At 48.2% G+C, this 27193-nt stretch overlaps 1 protein-coding gene across 2 annotated transcripts in view; it reads right to left on the reverse strand.

The window, feature by feature from the left end:
* Window positions 1-26875, reverse strand: part of AXIN1 (axin 1) — a 53581-nt gene extending 26706 nt beyond the window's left edge. For both annotated transcript variants that reach the window (XM_079945963.1, XM_079945962.1), the window contains exons 1-2: window positions 26748-26875; window positions 21951-22911 (exon numbers count right to left, since the gene is read on the reverse strand). In XM_079945963.1, the coding sequence (XP_079802089.1) occupies window positions 21951-22828 (878 nt within the window). In that variant the 5' untranslated portion in view covers window positions 22829-22911; window positions 26748-26875. The remainder of the gene's footprint in view (window positions 1-21950; window positions 22912-26747) is intronic.
* Window positions 26876-27193: the final 318 nt, after the last annotated feature.

The following is a 27193-nucleotide window of genomic DNA, read 5'->3' on the forward strand; positions in this document are numbered from 1 at the left end:
CCTTCTGGACGAAACAAACCATCCCAAATGTGACCGGCATACCACCTGCTGAAACAGCATATCTATCCGTGCACACACTCGTGGTCCTCGGCATTAAGGAAAACCTGCTTTCCTCCTGCCCACGGGGAGGCAGTTGGTGGTGCAGCCACCTGGTCTTTAAGGCAAACGTGCGCTGCTTCCTCGGCCCTGCACCCCTCGCCACGCTCACCCCGCTCCATTTCTGCACGTGCAGCCCCGCAGCACTTGGGAGCTCAAAACCCTCCGGGCCATGGAAACCTTCCGGGCCTGGCCACTTCAGGGTCTGAGGCCAGGGGGCCTAGAAGGGCAGAAGTGTGACGGAGGGAGGGGACTGCCGCGCTGCCCAGGGTCCCCACCCTGCCCATGCCACTCTCTTCTCTGAAGAGACCATCCACCGTGCACACAACGGTTACCACGGGAACCGCAGCACTGGTCCTCAGTGAGCAGAGGCTGACGCCCACTCGTACCTTGGCCCTTCCTCCCCGGCAGGTCTAAGCCCTCCACCTGCCTCTCCCCAGCCCACAGGCCACAGCTGCCACGTATCTTAATTCCTACACTGCAGTGCCTCCAATAGTGCTACGTAATTCATCCAGACTCTGCAGTTGTTTCCAACTGAAGGGCTGGTCAGAAGACCCTGATTCTGGAAATAGGAATCCCGCCTTCCTCTGTTTAGGGGAGCAGAGGGGGCAGTGTTGCTTCCTTCTCTGGGGTCTCCATCAACTCTTCAAGGTGAAAGAAAATCCAGAAACCTCTTGTCTCAAGGTCTGGCCCACGCTCACCCCATCACTCACAGACGTGGTGTGAGGAGAGCTGCGGCTCGGGCTTGGCCCTGGTGAGCTCGCCCCGCCTGCCGGACCCACCTGCCCGTCGTCGTCAGCAGGAACCGGCCCCACTCCGCCTTCGGCTGGTTCTGTGACCACGCCTGGCTTCCACACCTGTAAACCGAGGAGAGCAGACCCAGAATGAGCCCCACAGGCCCACGCACATTGCTAAGTGGGAGCGGGCGGCCTCGTCCTATGAGCAGGAGGGCAGAGTCCTGCTGCCCTGGAAAAGCATCAGGAGAAGTGGGCTCTGGTTCCTGTCCTCTGTTTTTAAACCCACAGAAAATAGTATAGTTATGGAATTCATGGGCAGGAACCACAACGATGCTGAATGAGTGTAAGAGAACATGGCTGACCTTCCCCACGCTGCTTCTGACAGAGCTTCTCTCTCTCTAAGCAAACGCGAGGATTTAACTTTCAGAATACGTAATTCATTTGTATATTCAAACATAAGAAAGGTTAAAGGTACACCCCGGTGAACAGCGGGGTTTATCATCCCCATTTCAGAGGATGAGGGGAGCTGCCATCTGGTTTGCTCGGCCGGCCTGCAGGAACACGGACGCTGCGTCCCCTGTGCTCCTAAAACCCTGGGTCCCTGAGAGAAGGCACATGATGTCTTGCACACAATTACAGAGCGCAGTGTGAGGGCTTCTGACACGCGTCCACCCTGTGCGGCCGCCACCATGACCAAGAGGATGAGTGCGTCCACCGCCCCCAGTTTCCTTGTGCCCCTTCCGATCCCCTGTCCAGCCCCACCCCCACCCATCACTGTGTTCTCTAGAATCTCACACAGGAGCACACGCCCCCTCTCATCTGCTTCTCCTGCTGGCACATGGATCCTGCAGTCCATGCACGTCGGCCCTCTCATGCTGAGTGCTGCCTGAGGATTGGGGTGCTGCAGCGCACCCTCCACCGCCCGGTAACCGCTCTCCTCTGGGGTTGTACGGCTCCACATCGGGCCAAGGCCAGCGCCCACCCTTCACTGCACCAGCTCCAGCGGCAGGGAGTGCGGTCTATAGAATCACGTGGAGGGAGGGCACCCAGACCAGAGCTCTCTCCCCCCCACCCTCTGGGAACCCAGCACTGAAGGAGGAGCTCCCACCCAGACCCCAACAGACATGCGGGGCTCGCCCCGCGTCCGTCCCCACCCATCAGAAGGAAGGCAGACAAGGCAGCTCCTGAACAAGGCCACTTGACCCCAAAGCTCATCTTCTCACATTATAGCGCCCTCGAAACCACAGAAAAACGACCAAGACAAAGGCACAGATGGCAAGGACACTTCCTCATTTCACTTGTAAGTCCAACTTTTTTTCCCACGTCACGTGGCTCACGGGATCTTAGTTCCTGGACCAGGGATTGAACCCGGGCCTTTGGCAGTGACAGCCCATGTCTTAACCACTGGACCGCCAGGGCCCAATCTGCCCTCACCACCACTTACCAGCTACTAACCTTGGGCAGGCTCCTCCCCTGCAAAGTGGACCTACAAGGGTCGCCTCTTTGAAAGGAGTCCAAGCATCCTACAGAACAGCACAAACAAGGCGATGCCGAGGGCCAGACTATGCAGAAGGCCCTCAACTCAGACGGGTCCCCACGCTGTCCTGCACGGTGCCCCACACAAGGAACAGGACAAGGCTGTGTGGTAAAGGCTGCAGGTCACAGTCAAATCCCACAATTCCACCTAACTTACTGTACGATGCTTAACAAAGCATATTCAAGGCTCTGAAGTCAGAAGAACATCATACTCAACGGAGGCCAAGCACTCCTGACTTGAAAGATTCACAGAGAAGAAAGCTGGGGCGGGGGGGTCCACCTGTTATAATTTCCTCTTTGCCACAAATCTTTTATGTAGCTATGCTACGCAAACCAGTAACTCTTTGTAATAACTGTTGAAAATTCACAATGTGGGTGAGGTGGATTATGGAGCCCATCTTCCCAGGGAAGATTACACGTGTCGAGAAGACTCCGGAGGGATCCACATAGAACAGTGCTACCTGTGAGCAGTGGGGTATCAGATCGTTTTTCACTTATCTGTATTTCTCAATTTTCCTGCACCAAATATATTTCTTATATAACTTTGATAATAACATGTCCCTGGATGTTTATTGCTGCAGAGCAGTTGTTGGTATCTATGGAACAATATATATGAAGACCACTTTGAAAATTATAAAGCGCTATACAGAAGTCACATCTGGAACTTGCTAACGAGAGCTCAAACATGGTGACAACCAAACCAGAAACCCCGTTCCTCTCTGCTTAGTGTAAACACTGAAAATTTAAATCAGCTTTTCTCTGCTCACAACCACTTTCTCAAATGTCAGCAGAAATCTCTTCAGGACCTGGACTTACACAAATGTTTCATATCAGATTTTTAGGTTACATGGATTTGATGAAGAGGAAGTTTATGTGGTAGTATTTTTTTTTTTTTTTTTTTTTTTTTGCGGTACGTGGGCCTCTCACTGTTGTGGCCTCTCCCGTTGCGGAGCACAGGCTCCGGACGGGCAGGCTCAGTGGCCATGGCTCACGGGCCCAGCCGCTCCGCGGCATGCGGGATCTTCCCGGACTGGGGCACGAACCCGTGTCCCCTGCATCGGCAGGCAGACTCTCAACCACTGCGCCACCAGGGAAGCCCTGTCCTTTACTTTTTTGTTCAAACAGATTCATGGTGAAAATTAAAATTTCAAATTTCTTTTAAGGAACTTTTAAAGAGTAACAGTTAAGTAAAGAAAGGCTTAACAGTTGGAAAAATTTTGTTTAGCATAGTATTAATTGGGTGAAAAAGGTGTAAATTATGTCAAAATGAGAACGTGATATAATTAGAAATAAAGGGCTGAAGGATATTTCCTTCAGTTAAGTAGTGTAACTGGAACTTTTTACTCTTTAACATGTCTTTTATAAATGCATGGTTAATAATTTTATTTGTTGTCAGTAATTAATAGCTTATTAACATTTTCCTCACCTCTGATAATGAATCTTAAATTACAAAAAAAAATTGTCTAAAAGCTTTAACTTAAAAATGAAACTAGATATTGAAATAAATTTGATACTTTTTTATAAAAAAAAACAAACAAATGTTTTCATCTGTTTTAAGGCACAAGATAGCTACCAAGGAAATGAGATCTTTTAAGGGGCCAAAGCATGAGAAAAAAAAGGAAAACAGACAGGCAAGTCAAACATACGGTCCCACTTTTCCCCTTGAGGTTCTCAAGCAATGAATTCCAAGCTGAGAATGTGAAAACTTCCAGAATTCTTAAGTGGGTGTTCCAAGTGCACCAAAGATGTGGGCCCTGGTGAAAACCTCAGGCCTTCAGTCAGGACCCCAATGGGCTATATGCTAGGAGAAGGGATGAACCTGAAATAGACCAGCCTGCCCAAAGACTGAAGTCCTGTGTTCAAATCAGATTGGTTCCTGGCTGGAGTAAAGTGACAGGTCCCCACACTAAAGGCCAGTCAGAAGCAAAAGTAAGCCCTCACTGGAGAAAATTACGATCAGGAACTTCAAACGATCTCTGAATTTTTCATATACAATGTCTGGTGTTCAATAAAAACTGCCCAGCATACTAGGAGACGGGACCAACTGACTCAAGAACAAAAGAAAAACAGACAACAGAAACAGAACCACAAAACACCCCAATTTTAAAATTACAGGACATTAAAATATATGTGATTAATGTGTTCAGTAAGTTAAAAGACAAGCTGGAGAGTTTGAGCAGGGGACAGAATATTTAAAAAAAAAGAATCAAATGAACACTAAAACTGAAAAATATAACAAATGAAGTTAAGAACTCCACAGACAGATGTAACAGTAGACTACACACAACTGAAGAGAAATTAGTGAATGGTACATAGGTCTGGAAAATATGCATACTGAAGCATGATAAGGACAGAAACTACTGAAAAGACTTAAAAAGAAGAAAGGTATGACACATGAGTAACTGGAATCCCAGAAGGAGAGGAGAAAGAGAGAATACAGCAGAAGCAATATTTGAAGAGCTAATAACTGAGAACTTCCCAAAATTCACGAAAATCATCAAGCCAGAGATTCAAAAAGTACTTCAAACCCCAAGCCAGATAAATAGACATGATAGTAAAACTTCAGTAGTTTTACCAAAGACACAGAAGAAAATCTTTAACGGTGGCACCAAAAAATGACAAATTACCTTGGACGGTGCAGCTGTAAGACTAAGAACCCACATGCCGCGGGCAACTAAGCCCGCACCACAACTACTGAGCCTGCACGCCGCAATGAAAGATCCTGCACACCTCAACAAAGATCCCGCATGCTGCAACCAAGACCTGACGCAGCCAAATAAATAGATAAATAAATACATACATACACATACAAAAAAAATAAACAACAACTGCATAAAAAGCAATGGGGGAGTACATAACTTGTTTTAGTTTAACCTTTAGTCTTTACATTTTCCGGTAAGTGACAAAAGAACCAACTTACACTCAAATAGGTCAGGGATGCATGCTGTAATCTCTAGAGGGACCACTTAAAAAGTAGTAGTACAGGGCTTCCCTGGTGGCACTGTGGTTAAGAATCCGCCTGCCAAAGCAGGGGACACGGGTTGGAGCCCTGGTCTGGAAAGATACCACATGCCACAGAGCAACTAAGCCCGTGCACCACAACTACTGAGCCTGCGCTCTAGAGCCTGCAAGCCACAACTACTGAGCCCGCGAGCCACAACTACTGAAGCCTGCGCACCTAGAGCCTGTGCCCTGCAACAAGAGAAGGTACTGCAATGAGAAGCCCACGCACCGCAATGAAGAGTAGCCTCTGCTTGCCACAACTAGAGAAAGCCCATGCACAGCAAGGAAGACCCAACGCACCCAAAAGTAAAAATAAATTAAAAATTTTTAAAAATAGTAGTACATAAATGTAGAACAAGCTAACAGAGGGGGGCATTTGAATAACAAAAAAAATTTAATCCAAAAGAAAGGAGAATGAGGAGGAACAAATAAAACATAAATACTAAAAGATAGCTTTAAGTCCAAATATATTGGTAATTATTATATATTAAATATAAATCAACTAAATATGCCAATTAAGAGTAGATCATCTGGGGACTTCCCTGGTGGCACAGTGGTTAAGAATCCACCTGCCAACTCAGGGGACACGGGTTCGATCCCTGGTCCAGAAAGATCCCACATGCCGCGGAGCAACTAATCCTGTGCACCACAAATACTGAGCCTGCACTCTAGAGCCCATGAGCCACAACTACTGAGCCCACATGCTGCAACTACTGAAGCCCGCGTGCCTAGAGCCCATGTTCCGCAACAAGAGAAGCCACAGCAATAAGAAGCCCACGTACTGCAACGAAATGTAGCCCCCACTCGCCACAACTAGAGAAAGCCCGCGCACAGCAACAGAGACCCAACGCAGCCAAAAATCAATCAATCAATAAATAATTTTTTTTAAAAAGTAGATCATCTGGATTTTTAAAAAGCTATCCATATCCACCTTATAAGAGAAATAACTTAAATATAAGAATACAGAAAATTGGGACTTCCCTGGCGGTCCAGTGGTTGGGACTTCACCTTCCAATGCAGGGGGTGCGGGTTCAATCCCTGGTCGGGGGGCTGGAATCCCACATGCTTCACGGCCAAAAAACCAAAAAACATAAAACAGAAGCAATATTGTAACAAATTCAATAGAGACTTTAAAAATGGTCCACATAAAAAAAAATCAAGAAAAAAAAAGAATATAGAAAATTTCAGAATTCCGGGGCAGTCCAGTGGTTAGGGACCTGCACTCTCACTGCTGAGGGCCTGAGTTCAATCCCTGGTCGGGGAACTAAAATCCCACAAGCCACACACTGCGGCCAAAAAAAAGAATACAGAACATTGAAAATAAAAGACTGAAATCTCTTCACGAGAAAAAAAATTTTTTTGTAACTACATATGGTGACAGATGTTAACTAGACTTACTGTGGTGACCATTTCACACTACATACAAATATCGAATGGTTATGGTGTACCCCTGAAACTAAGAGAATGTATGTCAATTATATCTCAATAAATAAATAAAAGATTAGAAAACACATAAATCATGCAAATACTTTTAAAAGAAAGTTGGGGTAGCTATACCAATATCAGACAAAGTAGATTTTTAAGCAAAAAGCAATATTAGATATAAAGACATGTTATAATAATAAAATGGTCAATCCACAGAAACAAGTAACAACTCAATGCGTATGCATGTAAACTATGGACTCAAAACACACAGAGCAAAACTGGACAGAAAAAACAACAACAGACAAATCCACATTCATAGTGGGAGACTTCAACCAATAAATTCAGCCTCGACATTCAACACTAGTGGCATATTGAAACACATAAGCCATATCTTGTTTCTGAATCCTTAATAAAAGGAATCAGATAGAATTTCTCACTTGATCTGATTTTTTTTAAACTAGATTTCTTTATCAAAGGTGGGAGGCCAAAAAGGGTAAAACCAATGCAGAGGTAGCTCCTGGCTGTGACATGAACCACAAGGGAAGCAGCGGCTTCCTTGAGATAAAGGTCAGGGGTCTCAGGACGGGGATGTGAACGCTGTACTCAAGGGCACAGGCGGGCGGGTGGATTCCGCACATCTTGCAGGTGTTTTCTAAGAACTCGAGTCATTTCTTTCAGTACATATTTATCAAGAGCAGACCTGCAAGACAGTATCTTAAGCCAAGGACAAATAAGACTAAGACACAGTCCTTCTCAAAGGGCTCTGAGCTGTTTAAAGCTCAATCTGAAAGCCATTTCAATGTGCTTTTACCATCTCCCACCAGCACAACTCAGGGTCCCCAACAATCTCCAGGCTGCTAGACGTAAGGACACCAGCCCCCATCTCACATCACCTATCAGCAGTGCCGACGGCTACTCAACCCCTCTTTCTTGGTGCACTTTCTTCATTTGGTCTCCAAGACCCCATACTCCGCTGGTTTCCTCCAACCTCACTGCCAGGTCTCTGCAACCCTAGGCAGTGGAAAGCCGCCAGAGGCCTTCTTGTCTCTATCTACGTTCGCTCACTGGGGGGGTCACAACAAGGCTCACGGCTCCAAATACCATCAATACACTGACAATTTGAGAGAGACCAAAGCAGAAGCCGCAGTCTCAGAAATGCCAAGTCACCTCTCTGCGCTCTCCTCCCACCCCTCGCCCCTCGGCCACTCTGCCCCAGCTAGGCTGCCTTTCCTACTTGCTCTTCCCTCGTCCTCCTCCAGGTACACGGTCTGTGCTCTCACCTTCTTCAGGCTTTGCTCAAAAGTCACCCTCCAGAATGAGACCCTCTCTGGCCACTCCTGTGAAAATGGCTCCCTCTGCCCCAACTTAAACTGCACCATCTGAAATGCTCAGTATTTTAGTTGCGTTCTCATCTTGTATCTCCCCCTGTTAAAAGTGTAAGCTCCACAATTGGAGGGATTTTTTTTTTTTTTTTTTTTTTTTTGTGGTACGTGGGCCTCTCACTGTTGTGGCCTTTCCCGTTGCAGAGCACAGGCTCCGGGCGCGCAGGCTCAGCAGCCATGGCTCACGGGCCCAGCCGCTCCGCGGCATGTGGGATCTTCCCGGACCGGGGCACGAACCCGTGTCCCCTGCATCGGCAGGCGGACTCTCAACCACTGCGCCACCAGGGAAGCCCAATTGGAGGGATTTTTATCTGCTTTGTTCACTAGTGAATCTCCAGCTTCTAGAAGAGTATATGGCACATGGAGGACACTCAATGAACGAATGAATCTGTATTTCTGTCAATTCTCCTTTTAAAGGGGCAGCTGTATTGGGGCCACACAGAGTCATCTTTTCCTGTCTGCTCAGACACAGCTTCTCTTGGTCATATGTGGACCGCTGTCCTTGAGCCCCCCTTTTGTTCTCCAAAACTCCAAAACACCGATCGTAATAGTCTGCTGAGAACATCCAGTTATTTTACCAGCAAAACGAGTTTATTCAGGAATAGCAGAGAATTGCAATTCAGGACGACAATGCTATAGCAAAAACTACAGGCAAGTCCAGCAAACAAAAGAGAGGAGTGTTACTTTATAGAGAAAAGGAGGAAGCTGAGAGGGGTGCTTTGAACCAAAGTCCCTTGGAGGAAAGCAAGAGTTCAGGGTGGTGATGGATTCCTATTGGCTGAGCTGCAAGGGTTCCAACAGGCTGGGCTTGGCGCTGGGCAAGAACTCTTCCTTCCTCCTGCAGGGGCAGTAAAGTAGATACCTCCCTGCTGGGAATGCAAGGTACCTCTCTTCCTGCACGGTCTCTAACTGAGGTGGAGTGTAGGGCATCAGAGCTCCCCTTCTGGACTCCAGACTTTAAATGAGGTTTCCTTTATTCAGTTTCACAAGTCCACTGCCAGCATAGGGATCAACTGTCCTCAGATGAACAGTCCTCAAGAAGATTCAGTAAGAAATCCAAGAATTACACAAGAATGAGATACAGCATCCATATCTTCCCCAAGACACCAACCCTTCAGCCGTGCCTAATTCAGGCAAGCTTAACACACAGAACAAATGTGCTCCTGACAAGTTATATGTATGCATATAATTTTTATCCACTGAATAATCTCAAGGGTACTAAAGGCATCCCAAAGAGAATTCTCATTGAGAAAGAAAGAATCGGACTTCCCTGGTGGCACAGTGGTTAAGAATCCACCTGCCAACGCAGGGGACACGGGTTCGAGTCCTGGTCCAGGAAGATCCCACATGCCGCGGGGCAACTAAGCCTGTGGGCCACAACTACTGAGCCTGCACTCTAGAGCCCGCAAGCCACAACTACTGAAGCCCATGTGCCTAGAGCCCATGCTCCGCAACAAGAGAAGCCACTGCAATGAGAAGCCCACACAGCGCAACAAAGAGTAGCCCCCGCTCGCAGGAACTAGAGAAAGCCCACATGCAGCAACAAAGACCCAACTCAGCCAAAAATAAATAAATTAAATATAAATAAATTAAAAATAAATAAACTCTTCCCAAACTGACATGAGTTAAAAAAAAAAAAAAGAATCCTTCCACAATGTTACCACCTACAAATTACATATTTTACAGTCATCACATTAGATCATCGCTAAACAGCAGTGCTCCACATCTCCTTTTCCTTCACTGACTTCCCAAAGAATTCTCATTTGTATTTAAAATAAGTTTTGCAAACTAGGCCCAGCTCTATAACCATAGGAAAAAGGAGCAGTCTTTCTCCCACATATGCAGGACTTCTTGACACAACCCACCATGTCTCCCTACTGAGGGGTGGGTACATGATGTTAATGTGAAAGTTAATACACAGAACCCTCACTTAAAATGGAGATGGGGGAATTCCCTGGCAGTCCAGTGGTTAGAACTCCATGCTCTCACTGCCAAGCACCCAGGTGCAATCCCTGGTCGGGGAACTAAGATCCCACAGGCTGGGCAGTGTGGCCAAAAAATAAATAAATAAAAATAATAAAATGGAGTTGGGAGGCCAGGAAAGGGAGCCCTCACACCCTACCATCATCAATTGCAGACCCAACAGGAAGAGACATACCTTTGCATCTCCAACATGAAGAAGGACCACCCAGCAGGACCAAGAGAGAATTTCTCTTTGCCTGGCAACAGCTCAGCCAATGAAAAGCCACTGTACTCTGAACTCCCAGTTTCCTCCAATGGGCTCTTTGTTTATAGCAGCCCCTCCCAACTCCTCCTTCTCCTGTATAAAAGAAGTTCCTCTCCTTTGTTCTCTGGACTTGTCTGTGGTTCGCTATAGACTGCATGTCCCAAATTGCAATTCTTTGCAATAAACCCATTTTCTGGTAAAATAACTGGCTGTTATATTGTTTTAGGTCAACACCAGAAAGATTTTTAAATGCTGATCCATGAACAATTAAAAAAAAAAAGATGATTTCGTCTTTTTAGAGTATATATTCAGAAAACAAGAGCAAGAGAAATTTAGTAGAAAGAGCTGAAAACACAACAAAAGAAAACAAACAGAAAATAGGAGAAGAAGAAACAAGATTTAAAGGATCATTCCAAATGGTCCCACATCTAAATAACACAGGCTCCAAAATGAGAAAAGTAATGAGAAGTATTTTGACAGGGACTTTTTAAGCCAATGCAACATAAGGGAAGATTTATGTCAGAAAATCAAATGAAAAAATTCAACAACCATAACTTTAAAACACACACACACAAAAATGGCACAAGAAAGAAAATGCTTGGTCCAACTTGGCTCAGCAATGAAAACTCCAAATATGGATGTAAACCAAACCCAGAATGTGTTAATAATCAGGCCAGGTGGTGGGGAAAGGAGAGCATCCACAGAGACTGGCTCAGGGCAGATGCCCCAAGGACAGCAGTATGAGCACATCACTCAGAAAGGGGGGTGTGATGGACTGAGAGTCTACATCCCCCAGATTCTGATGTGGAGGCCCTTACCCCCCCATGTGGCTGTATTTGGAGATGGGGCCTCTAAGGAAGTCACATGGTTAAATGAAGTCATGAAAGTGGGGCCCTGATCTGACAGGATCATTACCCTTAACCAGAAGAGATGCTGGAGAGCTGTTTCTCTCTCCACACAGACACACTGAGAAAAGGCCATGTAAGCAAACCATGAGAAGAATGGAATGAAACCTACCTTGCCAGCGCTTTGGTCTGGGACCTCCAGCCTCCAGAACCGTGAGAAATAAATGTCTGTTGTTTAACCCCCAAGTCTATGATATTTTGTCCTGGCAGCCTGAGCTAATACACTAGGGTAAGACACAGTTGGAAGCGGCCATCCTGGAAAGGCCAGAGGGTCATGAGACTGCTAAATTTAGTTATCAGCCTTTTAGCATTATTGGAATTTTTCCTTCTCTCCATTGTTTCAATAAAAATTAAAATTAATTAAAATACTGGTATAGGGACTTCCCTGGTGGTCCAGTGGTTAAGACTCTGTGCTTCCAATGCAGGAGGTGCGGGTTTGATCCCTGGTCAGGGAACTAAGATCCAGCATGCCACGCTCAATGTGGCCAAAAACACACAAAACAAAACAAAACTGGTATAGCAGTGCAAACATTAAGAAGACCGAAGATCATACTAAAAGGAAACATTTATATGCATCCTTTTAAAAGAAAAAATATGCTGTTGAAAAACTGCACATAATTCACACCCTCTTGTGATATATCTTTGTATATATTTTAATAACATACTTTCGAATTACAAAGGTTTATGTTTTATAGGAATTTGGAAAATGTCGAAAAACAAAAAGAAGAAAATAGAAAGCCTATGTTCTCTAACCATGCAGAAAAAAAATCCCTGTGCAATCAATCCTGCTATTAGACATTCAAGTTACTCTAACTGCTGGCTATTACACGCAACATTCTTTATGATTTTTTTTTTTTTTTGCGGTACGTGGGCCTCTCACTGTTGTGGCCTCTCCCGTTGCGGAGCACAGGCTCTGGACGTGCACGCTCAGCGGCCATGGCTCACGGGCCTAGCCGCTCCTCAGCACGTGGGATCTTCCCGGACCGGGGCACGAACCCGTGTCCCCTGCATCGGCAGGCAGACTCTCACCCACTGCACCACCAGGGAAGCCCTATGATTATTTTTAAATATTTGTTCAAGAGAAGACACTGGCCCTACAGACTAAAAATGAGCCGGTGATCCAGAGAGGGTCAATACCAGATAAAAGCACGTTAAAGATTCGAAGGGCACAAGGCTGGATGAGCAGAGGGCCAGGGAATGGGAGCCTCCTGCTGCTGGGGGCTGAGAAGGGTGCCCACCCAGCCACACAACGCAGGGCTCACCTCTATCCATCATCAAAACTGGAGGAGTTTGGTCCAAACTAAAGAGCTGAGTCCAGTTGCTACAAAGAGTTTCACCAGTTCTGAGAAGGCTTGTGGGCTGAGGCTGTAATCCACCCAGGGGAGGGGTGAGGAGGGGTGAGCCTGAAGCCCTTCACATGCACGCACAAGGTCCTGTGAACGGCCTCTTTGAAGACTGCGTTTATTTTCACAAAATCAGACAGCCAGCCTGAGTTCCAGGAAGGGACTGAAGAGATTTACTGAGTTGTTTCCTCAGAGCAAACACTTTTTGGAATTAATGAGCTCTGAGAGGACACTGAGTGGCTCACAAAAACGTGCATTTGTACTGATGTGACATGGGGGAAAAATAAAGCAACGATTTTCTTACACACACACACGTACTCGGCCTCAAGCTGGACTGAAGAAAGAATTATTAGACTGCCTTCCTTTCCTAAATGAACAACCACTACTTGGCCAAATTCCATTATTTCTAATGACTGCTGGGTAAACTGGTGTAAATGAAGTCAGGATTCTAGAAGAGAATAACAGAGCCAGTGAGTATGAATCAAATTCCAGCCTCTGTGACGCTAACTGATGCACAAACCTGCGAACTGGCTGATCCCCCAGCAGCTGATGCACAGAAGACACACGTGACCAGCCGCCAGCCCAGCCTCCCCAACCCAGCGGCCAGGCGGCAGAACCACGGGCGGCGTGGGCCTCGCAGACCGCTGTCTCTGTAGGCACTTCCCTTTCATAAACCCACCAACGTGGAGCCCCAGACAAAGGGGCCTCTCTATTCCAAAATTCTTCAGGCTGACAGCTAACTGCACTTCCCGGACTTTGTCGAAACATGTCATCAAAGACTACAGAGTTTTGGGGCTTCCCTGGTTGTCCAGTGGTTAAGAATCCGCCTTCCAATACAGGGGACGTGGGTTCAATCCCTGGTCGGGGAACTAAGATCCCACATACCGTGGGGCAACTAAGCCCATGTGCTGCAACTAATGAGCCCATGCGCCAGAACTAGAGAGAGGCCCGCGCACCCCCTGCGCTGCAACGAAAGATCCCACGTGCCGCAACTAAGACCTGACGCAGCCAAAAATAAATAAATAAATGAATAAATAAACAAACAAATATTAAAAGAAAAAGGCTGGGCTTCCCTGGTGGCGCAGTGGTTGAGAATCTGCCTGCTAATGCAGGGGACACAGGTTCGAGCCCTGGTCTGGGAAGATCCCACATGCCGTGGAGCAACTAAGCCCGTGAGCCACAACTACTGAGCCTGCGCGTCTGGAGCCTGTGCTCCACAACGAGAGGCTGCGATAGTGAGAGGCCCGTGCACCGCGATGAAGAGTGGCCCCCGCTTGCCACAACTAGAGAAAGCCCTCGCACAGAAACGAAGACCCTACACAGCCAAATAAATAAATAAATAAATAAATAAAAAGGAAAAAAAAGAAAAAGGCTACAGAGTTTTATATGACTAAAACAGAGAAAAAATATTTTTTGACTCTCCTGTAACTAGTTTAAAAACTTTTATTAGCCAGCCTCCCCCCCCCCCACTGATAGGCATGTAAAATGCTCACAGTGTGCTGGTACCACAACAGGGTCTCCCGTGGACACGCTGTGTCACAGGAGCCTGGGGTGCAGTCCAGGGGCAGTGGGAAGTCCCCGCGTCGTGGAAGAAGGAAGAGCGTAGTCAGATCTGCATCTAGAAAGGTCCGTTTGGGCACTGTGGGGAGAAAAGACTGAGGCAGAGGCTCACCCAGAAGGCTCTGCGTGTCCAGGAGGAGGGTGGGGGGGCCGGAGTGCAGACAGCAAGAGGCAGAGGGTTCAGCATACATTCGGATGGGGAATCACGTGGACCACGTTGACCTGGTAGATGGTGGTGCCACTTCTGGAGGTAAGGATGGCCACGAGAGGAGCAGGTTTGGGGTGGGGAATTAACATGCCTCACTCTCAGGAAATATGATTATTAAAATCGGGATGTGTCATTCGCTACTTTGAAATCATTTGTAACCCAGATACAAATTTCACCAACATCTAGCAGACCACTAAGTTCAGATGATGATGAAGAACCACACAAGGATGTGAAACTCCCTGGGCACCTGCTGTGTGCACTGAGCCTGCTGTGTGCGGGCACCCCTAGGGGTCAGCTCACAGAACCTCCCTGACAACGTCATTGGGCAGGCCCTTACTTCATTGTCCCCATTTTTACAGAAAAGCTCAGAGAGGTGAAGCAACTTCCCCACCATCACACAACCAGGAGAAGGCTGACCCAGAAGACACAGCCTGTGGAAAAGTCACCAAGTGAGGGGTCCTTAAGTGAAACCACTGAGATAAATGTTCTCCCATTCAGCCAGCAAGGGGAATGGGAAGATTTGTAAACTCCTGTCTTTTTGTTTTTTCAGTTGCGCCACATGGCTTGTGGGATATTAGTTCCCTGACCAGGGATTGTATCCAGGCCCTAGGAAGTGAGAGCGTGGAGTCCTAACCATTGGACCGCCAGGGAATTCCCTGTCAACTGTCTTGAGAGCCCCACAGCTGCACACTAGGGCCTGTCTGAAAACATCTCCAGTGAACAACCTTGGGATCTGTTCAGTTAAAGGAATTCATCCAGTTGGACAAGTTACATACCTGGAAGGTGACAAGGGACTGGCAGCAGGGCCATGCTCTCTTCCCTAGCTTTGTGCCCCACATTTAAGAGTGACTAAAAGCACAGCAGTAGGAAGAAAGAGGGGGAAGGCCACAGGGAGAGCCACACTTTACAAATGAGTCACCTTCCATCACAAATGACCTAAAAATTCAACAGTGAAGAGTATTTGCTGAAGGTCAAATCAAACAGGCTCACTATTAACGGGACCAGTGTCCTGAGACCCCCACCACCAGGGCCACCGCCACCCTTTGGACTGGAGCCCCTTGGCAGCCAAGTGCCAGAGTCACCGCCCCAACCCCACCCGCTGCACTGGAATGCCAACCAGAAACCCCAGATCAATCTCACTTTTCCACCTTCCACATGAAACTATACACATTTGGGTGCTTCCTCTTTTTACATTTCCTTTAAGCCATTTACCAGAAATACAGTTGATAAGGCAACAAACAAGTCAGGTAGTTCCTCAGTCTGGAGAGGAAGGGTTAGTCACCCACCCTTCAAAGGACCCACAAGTCGCTGAGTTATTCCTGCTACAAACACCATCTGTGCTCCACTCTCCGGCCACGGCCGCAATGACCAGCCCTGACCAAGAGTGCCTCACTGGCTGGCCCACCAGGAAGCCATAAGGAAATATCAGCTGGACCCTGTCCTCAGGGAACTTCTCAGTGAGGGAGGTAGTGAAGAGAAATGGAAAGCATCTGCTGCTGTTAGACATTAAAAGCAGCAGTGAGGGACTTCCCTGGTGGTCCAGTGGTAAAGAATTGTCTTCTAGGACTTCCCTGGTGGCACAGTGGTTAAGAATCCGCCTGCCAATGCAGGGGACATGGGTTCGAGACCTGCTCCAGGAAGATCCCACATGTCGCGGAGCAACTAAGCCCGTGCGCCACAACTACTGAGCCTGCGCTCTAGAGCCCGCGAGCCACAACTACTGAAGCCCGTGCGCCTAGAGCCCATGCTCTGCAACGAGAAGCCACCGCGATGTGAAGCCCACACACTGCAACGAAGAGTAGCCCCCGCTCGCTGCAACTAAAGAAAGCCCGTGTGCAGCAACAAAGACCCAATACAGCAATAAAAAATATATATATAAAATGAATAAATAAATCTTTTTTAAAAAAAGAATTGCCTTCTAATGCAGGGGACGTGGGTTTGATCCCTGGTCAGGAAGCTAAGATCCCACACACCACGGGGCAACTAAGCCCACGCGCTACAACTACTGAGCTCACGCTCCTCTACGAGAGAGCCCGTGTGCCGCAAACTACAGAGCTCATGCGCCCTGGAGTCTGCGCGCCACAGCTAGAGAAGAGAAAATCCACACGCCACAACTAGAGAGAAGGCCCACGACCCACGATGATAGCCCACACACCACAACAAAAGATCCTGCATGCCTCAACTAAGACCCGATGCAGCCAAAAATAAATTAAATAAATAAATATTTTTTTAAAAAAAACAGCAGCGATATAGACAAGGTCCTACTGAAGAGCATAGGGAATTGTATTCAATATCCTGAGATAAACCATAATGGAGAGGCTTCCCTGGTGGTCCAGTCGGTAAGATGCCACGCACCCAATACAGGGGGCCCAGGTTCTATCCCTGGTAGGGAACTAGATCCCACATGCATGCCACAACTAAGAGCCTGCATGCTGCAACTAAACATGCCACAACCAAGAGCCCACATTCTGCAACTAAGACCCAGTGCAGCCAAATAAATAAACAAATAAATATTTTAAATGATAAAAAATAGGAATCCCCTGGTGGCACAGTGGTTAAGAATCCACCTGCCAACGCAGGGGACACGGGTTCGAGCCCTGGTCTGGGAAGATCCCACATGCCACAGAGCAACTAAGTCCGTGCACCACAACTACTGAGCCTGCACTCTGGAGCCCGCAAGCCACAACTATTTAAGCCCGTGCTCCTAGAGCCTGTGTTCGCAACAAGAGAAGCCACCTCAAGGAGAAGCCCACATACCACAACAAAGAATAGCCCCCACTCATCACAACTAGAGAAAGCCTGTGTGCAGCAATGAAGACCCAATGCAGCCAAAAATAAATAAATAAATATATTTTTAAAAAATAAAAATAAAAATTGGGTTGCCTTTAAAAAAACATAATAGAAAAGAATATAAAAAAGAATGCATATTTTGGGACTCCCCTGGTGGCACAGTAGTTAAGAATCCACCTGCCAAGGCAGGGGACACAGATTCGAGCCCTGGTCCAGGAAGATCCCACGTGCCATGGAGCAACTAAGCACGTGTGCCACAACTAGTGAGCCTGTGCTGTAGAGCCCGCGAGCCACAACTACTGAACCCACGCGCCTAGAGCCCGTGCTCCGCAACAAAGACAAGCCACAGCAATGAGAAGCCCACGCACCGCAACAAAGAGTAGCCCTCGCTCGCTGCAACTAGAGAAAGCCTGTGCACAGCAACGAAGACCCAACGCAGCCATAAATAAATAAATAAATTTATTTATTTAAAAAAAGAATGCATATATATGTATAACTGAGTCACTTTGCTGTACAGCAGAAATTAAGACAACATTGTAAGCCAACTGTACTTCAATTAAAAAAAGAGAGAGAGGGGTTTCCCTGGTGGTCCAGTGGTTAAGAATCCGCCTTCCAATGCAGGGGACGTGGGTTCGATTCCTGGTCAGGGAACTAAGATCCTGCATGCTATGCGGGGCAACTAAGCCTGCATGCCACAACGAGAGAGAAGCCCGTGCGACGCAACAAAGAGCCCGCGAGCCGCAACGAAACTCCCGCGTGCTGCAACTAAGACCTGATGCAGCCAAAAAGAAAGAAATAAATTTTTTTTTAAAAAAAAGAGAGAGAGAGACAAAAGAAAACCAGCAGCAATCGCTAAGCACAGGTGGTTGAAGGGCTGAAGATGGCTTGACTCAGGCCTGACCAACCAGGTCCAGCACAGCCCCTGGAGGCCAGGCCAGGCCAAGCTTCTGAGCCTGCTAATGTCTTACAGACCCTGGTCCCCCAGGCCAAAGCATTAAGTATATAAACAGCCAAAACACCTTCAGAGGACCCTCTGCCAATTCACACCAAATTTAAATGGTGCGTATGAACCAACCAAAGTTATGTTCAAAGTTCCACTGAAAAAGGGCAATAAAGACTGTGAAAGTCTTCCACACAAAGAATAGAAGAGCAGCAAGTTATTCTGTGACCCCTCAGCCCTGGGCTCTTTATCCTAGTCACCGCAGGTGACTAGGATAAATGCAGAAAAAGCCAGGGGCATCCCTGTTTTCTCAGTTTTGACAAAGACCCACATAAAAGGCTCATTTACCATCTCTCAAGCCAGCGATCTGAAAAGATCTGAAAAACAGCCGTGTGCACACATGTGAAGCAAATGAGGACTGTTGCTCAGGCCTCCCGCCAGGGAACAGGGAGCCTGGACGACACCAGTGAGCACAGTGGGAGCAGCCTCCTGGCTGACACACTCCTCCACGCAGAATCAATGCTGAGAGAAGCACCTGCTGCTGCAGGAAACACATCCCCTGAGCTGAGGTTCCCACCCGGCTCCTCCTCCTGGCAGCGGGCATTCACTAGCTGCCTATTCACTACCCACTCTCCTCCTCCCTTCCCCGACCCCAATCTTCCCCTGAAGGACCACTCCCCCTGCTGGGGAGTGGTGATGCTGTTTGAATGGGGCACCCCACTTTTCTTCTGGGGTGGCCCTATTTGGTGTAAGCCCAAGAGCAGAGCCTCAGCCCTTGCACAGTGATTATGCTGGAGTGGGCAGGACACACTGGCACACAGCACCCCCAGCCACTCAGGGCAAACTGCAGAACGTTCCTTCAGTGGGAAGCATCTGTTTACAAAACAAGGGAGCCAACCTGAGAGCGAAGCTGGCCGCAGGAAGGCAGAGGCAAAGAAGCATTCAGAAACGGGACAGTTTCTTACAAAAACGAACGTAATCTCAGCATATAATCCAGCAATTGTGCTCCTTGATATTTTACCCAAAGGAAATGAAAACTCACGTCCACACAAAAACCTGCACACAGGTGTTTACCGCAGCTTTAGTCATAACTGCCAAAAACTGGAACCATCAGGATGTCCTTCAGCAGGTGAATGGATAAGTAAACTGTGGTCTATCCAGACAATGCAATATTATTCAGTGTTAAAAAGAAATGAGCTATCAAGCCACGAAAAGACACTGAAAAACCTTAAAAGCATATTACTAAGTGAAAGAAGCCAATATGAATAGGCTACATACTGTATACTTCCAGCTACATGGTATTCTGGAAAAGGCAAAACTGTGGAGACAGTAAAAAGATCGGTGGTTGCCAGGGGTTGGGGGCTGGAGAGGTTAAACACGCCGAGCACAAAGGAAACTACCCTGTTTAGAGTGATAGATACAAGTCACCGAGAGGGAACCCTAATGTAAGCTATGGACTGTAGGTGATTAGTGTAGGCTCATCAGCTGTAACAAATGACCACCCTGGTGGGGGATGGTGATAGTGGGGGAGGCTGTGCATGTGTGGGGGGAGGGGTATATGGGAAACCTCTGTACCTTCCTCTTAATTTTGCTGGTAACCTAAAACTTCTCCGAAAAAAGAAATAAGTCTTTGAAAGAAAAATGGCTGGAGTCCGAATCAAACCACATCTGAAGCTGGGCCTGCCTCTGGACTTTTCACTTACCTGAGCCAACCAATCCCCTTCAGTGTTTAAGCCGGGGTGGGCTGGCTTTTCTGTGACTTTCACACTAATGCATCCTAACTGCACACCCTTGCAGAGCACGTAGAATGTGCTGGACTCCATATCCTGCTAGTGCTGATGAACAATGACCCTGACACAGGGGACTGTCCACCCGCACAACCGCAAAGGCAGCCCCCAGAAGGACGGGGTCTGAGCACAGGCAGGACTCGTGAGTGCCAGACTCCCACGGCCACCAGCAGCTCCACGAGAGGCAAGTTAAAAACGAGCATGTACGAGTCCTTACAGCAACATATTCTATTAATTTGATAGTAAAGGTTATTTATTACAAATAGAGCAAACCAAAGAGAAAAAAAGCAAAGTTGCTGCTATGACCGGCCCCCGACTGAGAACTGAAAAGTGTGCAGACTGGCTGGTTGGGGGAGGGGTGGCACGCAGGAATTTCTAAAATTAGAAATCAGAATTGAGCTCAATTTGTTTTTCCCTGCAGCCCAGGCCTCAAATTTAATCCCATTTTTAAACTGTTCTAATCAAATATGACAACTTAAAGGTTAGGTCTGAAAAGCTGTGTCAGTTACTAGCCTTACCTATCAGGATAATTTTATAGTATATTCTGCCCTAAAAAGATTGCTAAATCAATAAGGTTTAAAGACAGTGTGAGCAAAAGGCCCACAAAAATTACCTAAGCAGTGTATCTTCAATCACATCACTTAAAGGACATTTAAACCTTAAAAATGTTTAATCCTGTGTTTTATCAGCAAGTGACCAATTTCTCTGCCACAGTAAGCCTGAAGAAGTGATCTGCGCTTTTACTAACTCCATGGGAGAGGCCCAGCACTTGGGGATGTGCTTGCAGACTCTTGATTAAATCAGCAGGGCCACAGGAATTCCAGGCTTTCAAAGTTTCACAGGCAGGAGTATCCAGAACCAGCTACAGGGAAATGAGTGAGAACCGAAGTGCCCACTAAAATCGGCAACAGGCTCCAACTTGAGACCAAATAAACTTCCAGCAACCACAGAAAAGAGAACGAAGAAACAGGTTTCCAAAGTGGTAACAACTTCCCGATAGCACCACTCCACGCCTCCAAAGCCGCATATGTGCCCACGTGCAAAGACTGTGATCACAACTTCAGAATGCTGGGAACTGAATACACAACAGCACAACTCATTTTCTTGGCGGGAGAAAGGTCCAATCCTGGAGCCACAACCACTTTGGAAGTTCCCAAAGTGCTCGGACAACTTGAAGCACATCAGCCTCCTCACCACCACCCCACCCCCCGACCTCTAGGAAGAACCTTATAAGACAGTTACAAAATGCAATGATCCAGAATTCTCTGCGTACTGATGCACTGAAATGTCCACTCTTCTCTTTATTCAGCCAAAAGGATTATGTCTGCCAGGTAAACCACCTTCTGTGCAAGAGGACACAAATTTTACTGCTAAAGGGTAAGGTTTAGGGACTCCCCTGGTGGCACAGTGGTTGAGCGTATGCCTGCCAATGGAGGGGACACAGGTTCGATCCCTGGTCCGGGAAGATCCCACATGCTGCGGAGCAACTAAGCCCGTGTGCCACAACTACTGAGCCAGCGAGCCACAACTACTGAAGCCCACGCACCTAGAGCCCGTACTCTGCAACAAGAGAACCCACTGCAATGAGAAGACAGTGTACTGCAACAAAGAGTAGCCCCCCCGCTTGCCGCAACTAGAGAAAGCCCGCGCGCAGCAACGAAGACCCAACGCAGCCATAAATAAATAAATAAATAAATAAATTTATTAAAAAATAAAAAAATAAAAATAAAGGGTAAGGTTTAAATGTCATATCACTTCTAAGAATTCCAATGTTCCTAATGACTTACAAAGCCATATATTTTAGGCTGTTCTTGATAAAAGTGCCCTCAAAATACAAACATTAAAAACATCTAATGACAAACGTGAAGGCATCATGAGTAAAGAGTAAAACCACAATTTGCCCCAGCTCCAGGAGTCCACCCACTTTGGGGCTGAAGGACAAGACCTTTCCCTGCTAGTTCTCCAGGTCTTGGAGGTGAGCACAGAAACGGAGGCCTCGGGTCGGACTCACCTGAACTCTCTGCCTTCGCTGTACCGTCTACTTGAGGAGGCCCTCGGGGCGGCGGTTTCCAGGAGCAGCTTCTGCGTGAGCCTGCCAGGGGGAGCAGGGTCTCTGCCATCGTCTTCGTCTACGTCTTGGTCACATTTCCATTCCTCATCTTCGTTCAAAGTGGGTAGGTATCCAGGTACTCCCTTCCCTGTCCCCGACCCGGAGCTCTGGTCACTGCAGAGCTTTGGGCTCTCCGAGCCTGTCCTCGTGTACTCCAAATAAATATCGGACTTGAGGAACGAGGGGTAGGTGTTCTCCTCCATGGTAGACTGGATTTCCGTCTGGGCCTGGTCGAACATGGCAGGATCAATCTGCTGCTTCATGATGCAGTCCTTTATGAAGCTCTTGGTGGCTGGCTTGGTCTGCCTGGACACAATGCCATTGTTATCGAGGATGTACTTGCGGTAGATAGCTCTGGCCAGCTTCAGCCTCTTCTCCTCATTCGAGTCACAGGGCTCCAGTTTCCTAAAGCCGCTGCAGGCAAACCAGAAGTCCAGGAGATCAGCACAGTCCTCCTGCTTCAGAAAAGTTCTAAACAGGTTTATCCCGTCTTGATCATCCAGTAGGGAGTGCAGCGACTCGGCCCACTTCAAGTACGGAGGGGTGGGCGAAGCGCTGCCCTCAGGCTCGTACCCCAGGTCCAGATCTGAGCGCCTCGGAGTGGCTGTTGAAGTCTCACCTTTAATCCCGGCACCTTTCCCAGAGCAGAAGCTGTGGCTGATGGGCCTGGGGTCCGTGGACACCAGTTCACCCTCCTCACCAGGCACTGGGGGTCGGGGGGCATCTTCGGTGAAACTTGCTCCGAGGTCCAAGGGGAAACCCTGCTCTTGGATATTCATTTTGGGACTCTGTGCGTCAATGAACAATGAGCGCTGCACCCTAATACATCAGTACTTACAGCTCCAAAGTGAATCAATCTGTCCTGTTGAAACCATTAAGAGGACAAGGATTAGGAAAGGTGGGTCCATGGAAACATGACCACAGAGGTTTTCTCAAGACAAGACTCGCAATGATGCCCTCCCGCTCGAACTCAAAGCCAGAAATTCAGTTTAAATTTTCAATCTTTTGTCACAAAAAAGATTTGTACTATATTAGAACAATTTCTGGAAACTTTTCCAACTACAGGAATGCCTCTGGCACTAAGAAATGAATGTCCAGAACACAGAGAGCGCCACTACCCTCAAGTGTCATTCTGTGAGAACAAAGAGAGACTAGCAGCCCATCCCAGCTACAGAGCTGCATGGCCAGTCCCTCTCCTCAGGCTCCAGGAAGGCAGAAGGACTGGAGGAAAGAGAGGTGCTTCTGGTCCTCCCAGCTGTATAAACCTCACATGAAAGACGAGGATGTGTATCTGAGTAGAACAGGGTCGCTGTGATACTCAGATATGGCACATCACTCACCAGAAGGCAGGCGGTCTGCTCTCCACTCCACACTCTCCAGGCCCACAGCCACTGTGCTTCCTGCTGCCCCATTACTTCACACTTACTGTGCCTCACAACATATGCGAACACACAGCAACTTGTTCCTCTAAGTCTCAACACGCCCAAAAGAGCAGTTAACCGTGGGTCGTTTTCAGCATCTTCAAGTGAGTGACCAAAGGACATCACTCACATGCACAGGCACAGGGGCCTTCTCACGCTGCCAATGATGTGGACAGTCTTTTTTTTTTTTTGCGGGATCTTAGTTTCCTGACCAGGGATTGAACCTAGGCCCTCAGCAGTGAAAGCACGGAGTCCTAACCACTGGACCGTCAGGGAATTCCCGTGGACAGTCTTAAAAACGCTTCATCAGAAAGCTGCTCTCGACTTTAAAACCTTGCTTAAAAGGAAAGTGTCCTTCTGATAGCAAATGACAATTGAGTACTCTGAGGAGCAGAGAAGGTATAGAACAAACGAAATCCAAACACACTTAGCCAAGGAAGCATACAGCTCACATGATTCAACTCCATAAAATGAAAAACAAATTACCCACCCTCTTAGAGGTCAGGTGACTATGGGTTTTGTTTCTGCTGTCAGATGCCTGTCTTGTATGAGGGAGGACTGTCCTGGACCGGACACTGCCATGGTCTTTGGTCTTCCCTGTCACTGAGCCCACGAGCTCAGGCTACACCTCCCCACCTGGCCTGCTGGATGTAAGTGGTCTGCCTAGAAGGAGACTGGAGAGAAGCATGACAGATCCAAATGCCTAAAGCACTGAACAAGCCAGAGGGAGCAGAGTGAAATCCTAAAACCTGGTACAAACACAAGGCGTGGATCTCCCCAGCCACCTCTCCACACTCTGGGTCCTGGCCTGCATGTAATCTGCCCCGGTACCTGCATTCTCACACTGCACACACTTCAGTTCACCTGCCAGCAGCTGCCAACAGCTAGAAGCATCTAGAGATGGAGGATGGGTCACAATTATTGTTCTGCAGCTAATGACTTTGTATGAAAACTACAGTGTAGGCTGCAATCTCAGCCTCGGCAGGAACAGCCTGCTCCTTCGTCAAGGCCCACGGGCTGTGACACTCTGCTGCTCGTGGACCACTTCAACTGCAAAGTCCTTTTTTTGAGTCCCATCAACACGGAATGAGCACCTTTGATGTCTCCACACCAGTTCATGGATGTCTAGTGTCCTCCTGTCGGGGACACCATCTCAGGAGAGAGGACCTGCACCTGGTGCTCTGAGCCTTACAGATGGAGATACTCTAGTTCACTAGCCTTGAGAAAAAACCAAGTCACTGCGTTCTAATAGGAGGCTAATGACAGGTCACTGTCACTTATCTCTTAAAGTGCTTATGTCTTCCATGTAAATGATTTGTAGCAGCCTGATTTAAACATTTTCTGCAGGGCCCACAGCATCTAACACAACGTCTTGCAACTAATGGGCACCAATAAACACCTAATTCATTAACATTAAGGAAAACAACACTTGTCATAGACGCCAAATGTCAGCTCTTCACAGGTGCTGAAATAGCAGCAAATTCAAGATCTAGCCCTTTATTATAAAAATGTGCTGTCTTGGTAGCCTAACTTTTGATTTGTGTGAACACGTCCCCCTAATCATTTAAATTATTTTTTCATAGCCCAGAAGAAACATTTCTTAAACTTCACATATATTTTTGGCTGTCAAATGACAGAAGACCTTTGGTGTCCCTGGAAGCACACGAACATCTCTCCAAATTACTGCTGTTATTGAAACGTGCTCCAATTACCAAAATATCTGGGTTCCCACGGAGAAGTACAGCAAGCATTCAGTGTGCACACACATACATACCACAGATAAAGCAGTTACATTAATTCAGGTTAGAGTCAAACGCCCACAAACACGGAATCTGGCCAACAGCCTGTAACCACCATCAGTAAAGGGATTCCATAAAAGGAATCCACAACTCTGATAACTCATTTAAAATCACCTTCAGTCACTGCCTAGGTGCACCCTCTGGGTACCATGGCAGCCAGCTCAATGCTATACGTGTGTGTATATTTATTTATTTTACTCAGATAGAACTTTAAAATTTTTGATTTATGTGGAGTGTGGAAATAATAGAGCATGATTCTGACATATTCCCAACTGTCCATTAATTAAAGTCTTGAAGGGTTGGGACTACTGTTTTACATGTAATCTGTTCCCCCACCACCTAAATCCTCAATGACTAATGTAACCCAAAAAATCCACTTAGCTTTTCTGAAACTAGAAATCCAAGAAACATCAATACCTGCTGAAAAATCAAACAGAAACATTGTATTTTGCATGCTTTCCCATCCTTGTCCCTGAATAGAAGTTCCTAAAACTGAAACCCAGATACTGCTATCTTGGGAGGTCAGGTTTAGACTGTGTAAGTTCTCCAAAACAGGGCCTGGTCCAAGTACATCTGAGATTCTTCCTGAAGCAGCAGAGAACGTTAAGTACAAGCAAGAAGGAGGGGCTGAGATGCACAATAACTCTTTATTAATTATCTTAGAGATGGGCTGAGAAAAATCCCCAAAGGACTAATGTATTTTTCTCTTCTGTCCTCGAGGCTGAGCTGTAAGTTTCACTGTCCTGACTATACAGCTCTGGTTTCATGAGCGACTGAATTCCAAAATGTAGGGCAGAGGTAGATTCTAAGATACACACCCAAGAGAGAGTTTTGGGGGCGAGGCATCAACCTGAAAGAGTAAAGCCCCTCAAGCAAGCCAAACCACAGCAGAGACCCAGACTCAGGCACCTCTGCCTCAGAGAGTGCCCTCCTTGGGTTTCACACTCACTCATTTCTACTTTTTGCTGGGGGAGGGGAAGGGACACTCCACTGTCCTGCTTATCTCCAGGATCTCTCTGCACCCCACCCACTGTGGCCGAACATGCCCCAGACCCACAGACCACAGCACTTCAACCGGCACCATCCAATCAAACACATCAGCTGCAGACCCTGGTCTCTTCCAGGAGGACTCCCCATTCCTTCTCACAATCCTGAGTATTCCTCACCCCCTTCAGCTCACCTACAGCAAGTGGCTGCCCCTTCTGAACCAAATCCCACTCTTCCCCATCCACAGGCTCCAGAGTCAACAGACCTTGCCTTCTGCATCACCTGCTAGCATCCCTTCCTAGACACACCCGACCTCCCAAGAGTGGACCCACACACCTTCCTCACACGCTCCAAGCCCGCACAGCCTCGGAGCCCGCACACCCTCCAAGCCCCTCTTCCGGGTCCCGCGCCTGGCCCGGCCTACGCGGCCTACAATGGGCGCCGCACAGGCCCGCGCCCCTCAGGAATGCGCGCCCGGCCGCAATACTCACCCGAGCGGCGGCAGCGGCGGCGGCGGGGCCCCGGGACCGGCTCCCAGAGCGGCGCGGCGCGGCGCGGCCCATGCGCTCAGCGGCGACGCGGCGGGCGGGACCGGGCGGGGGCGCGGCCCCGGGCGGCCCCCATCGCAGCGGCGGCGCGGCGGCCCGGAGGCGGGCGCGGGCAGGCCGCGGGGGCGCCGCCAAGGCCGGCCGCCCACTCCCACCGGCCTGCTCCGCGAGGACGCGGCTCCGGCCCAACTCCGGCCGGTCCGGTGGCGGCGGCGGCGGCGGCGGCGGCGGCGGCGGCGGCGGCGGCGGCGGCAGCCGCGATCGCTTCCCCGAGCCGGGAGCCGAAGCTCACAGCGCCGAAGCCCAGGCCGGAGCGCCCCCGCCGGCGCCGTCCGGAAGTGCGGGGGCGGGGCCCGGAGCGTGAGGCGGGGCTTGGAGCGCGGGGGCGT

This window comes from Stenella coeruleoalba (genome assembly GCF_951394435.1).
Source record: "Stenella coeruleoalba genome assembly, chromosome: 15".
Taxonomy (NCBI): Eukaryota; Metazoa; Chordata; class Mammalia; order Artiodactyla; family Delphinidae; genus Stenella; species Stenella coeruleoalba.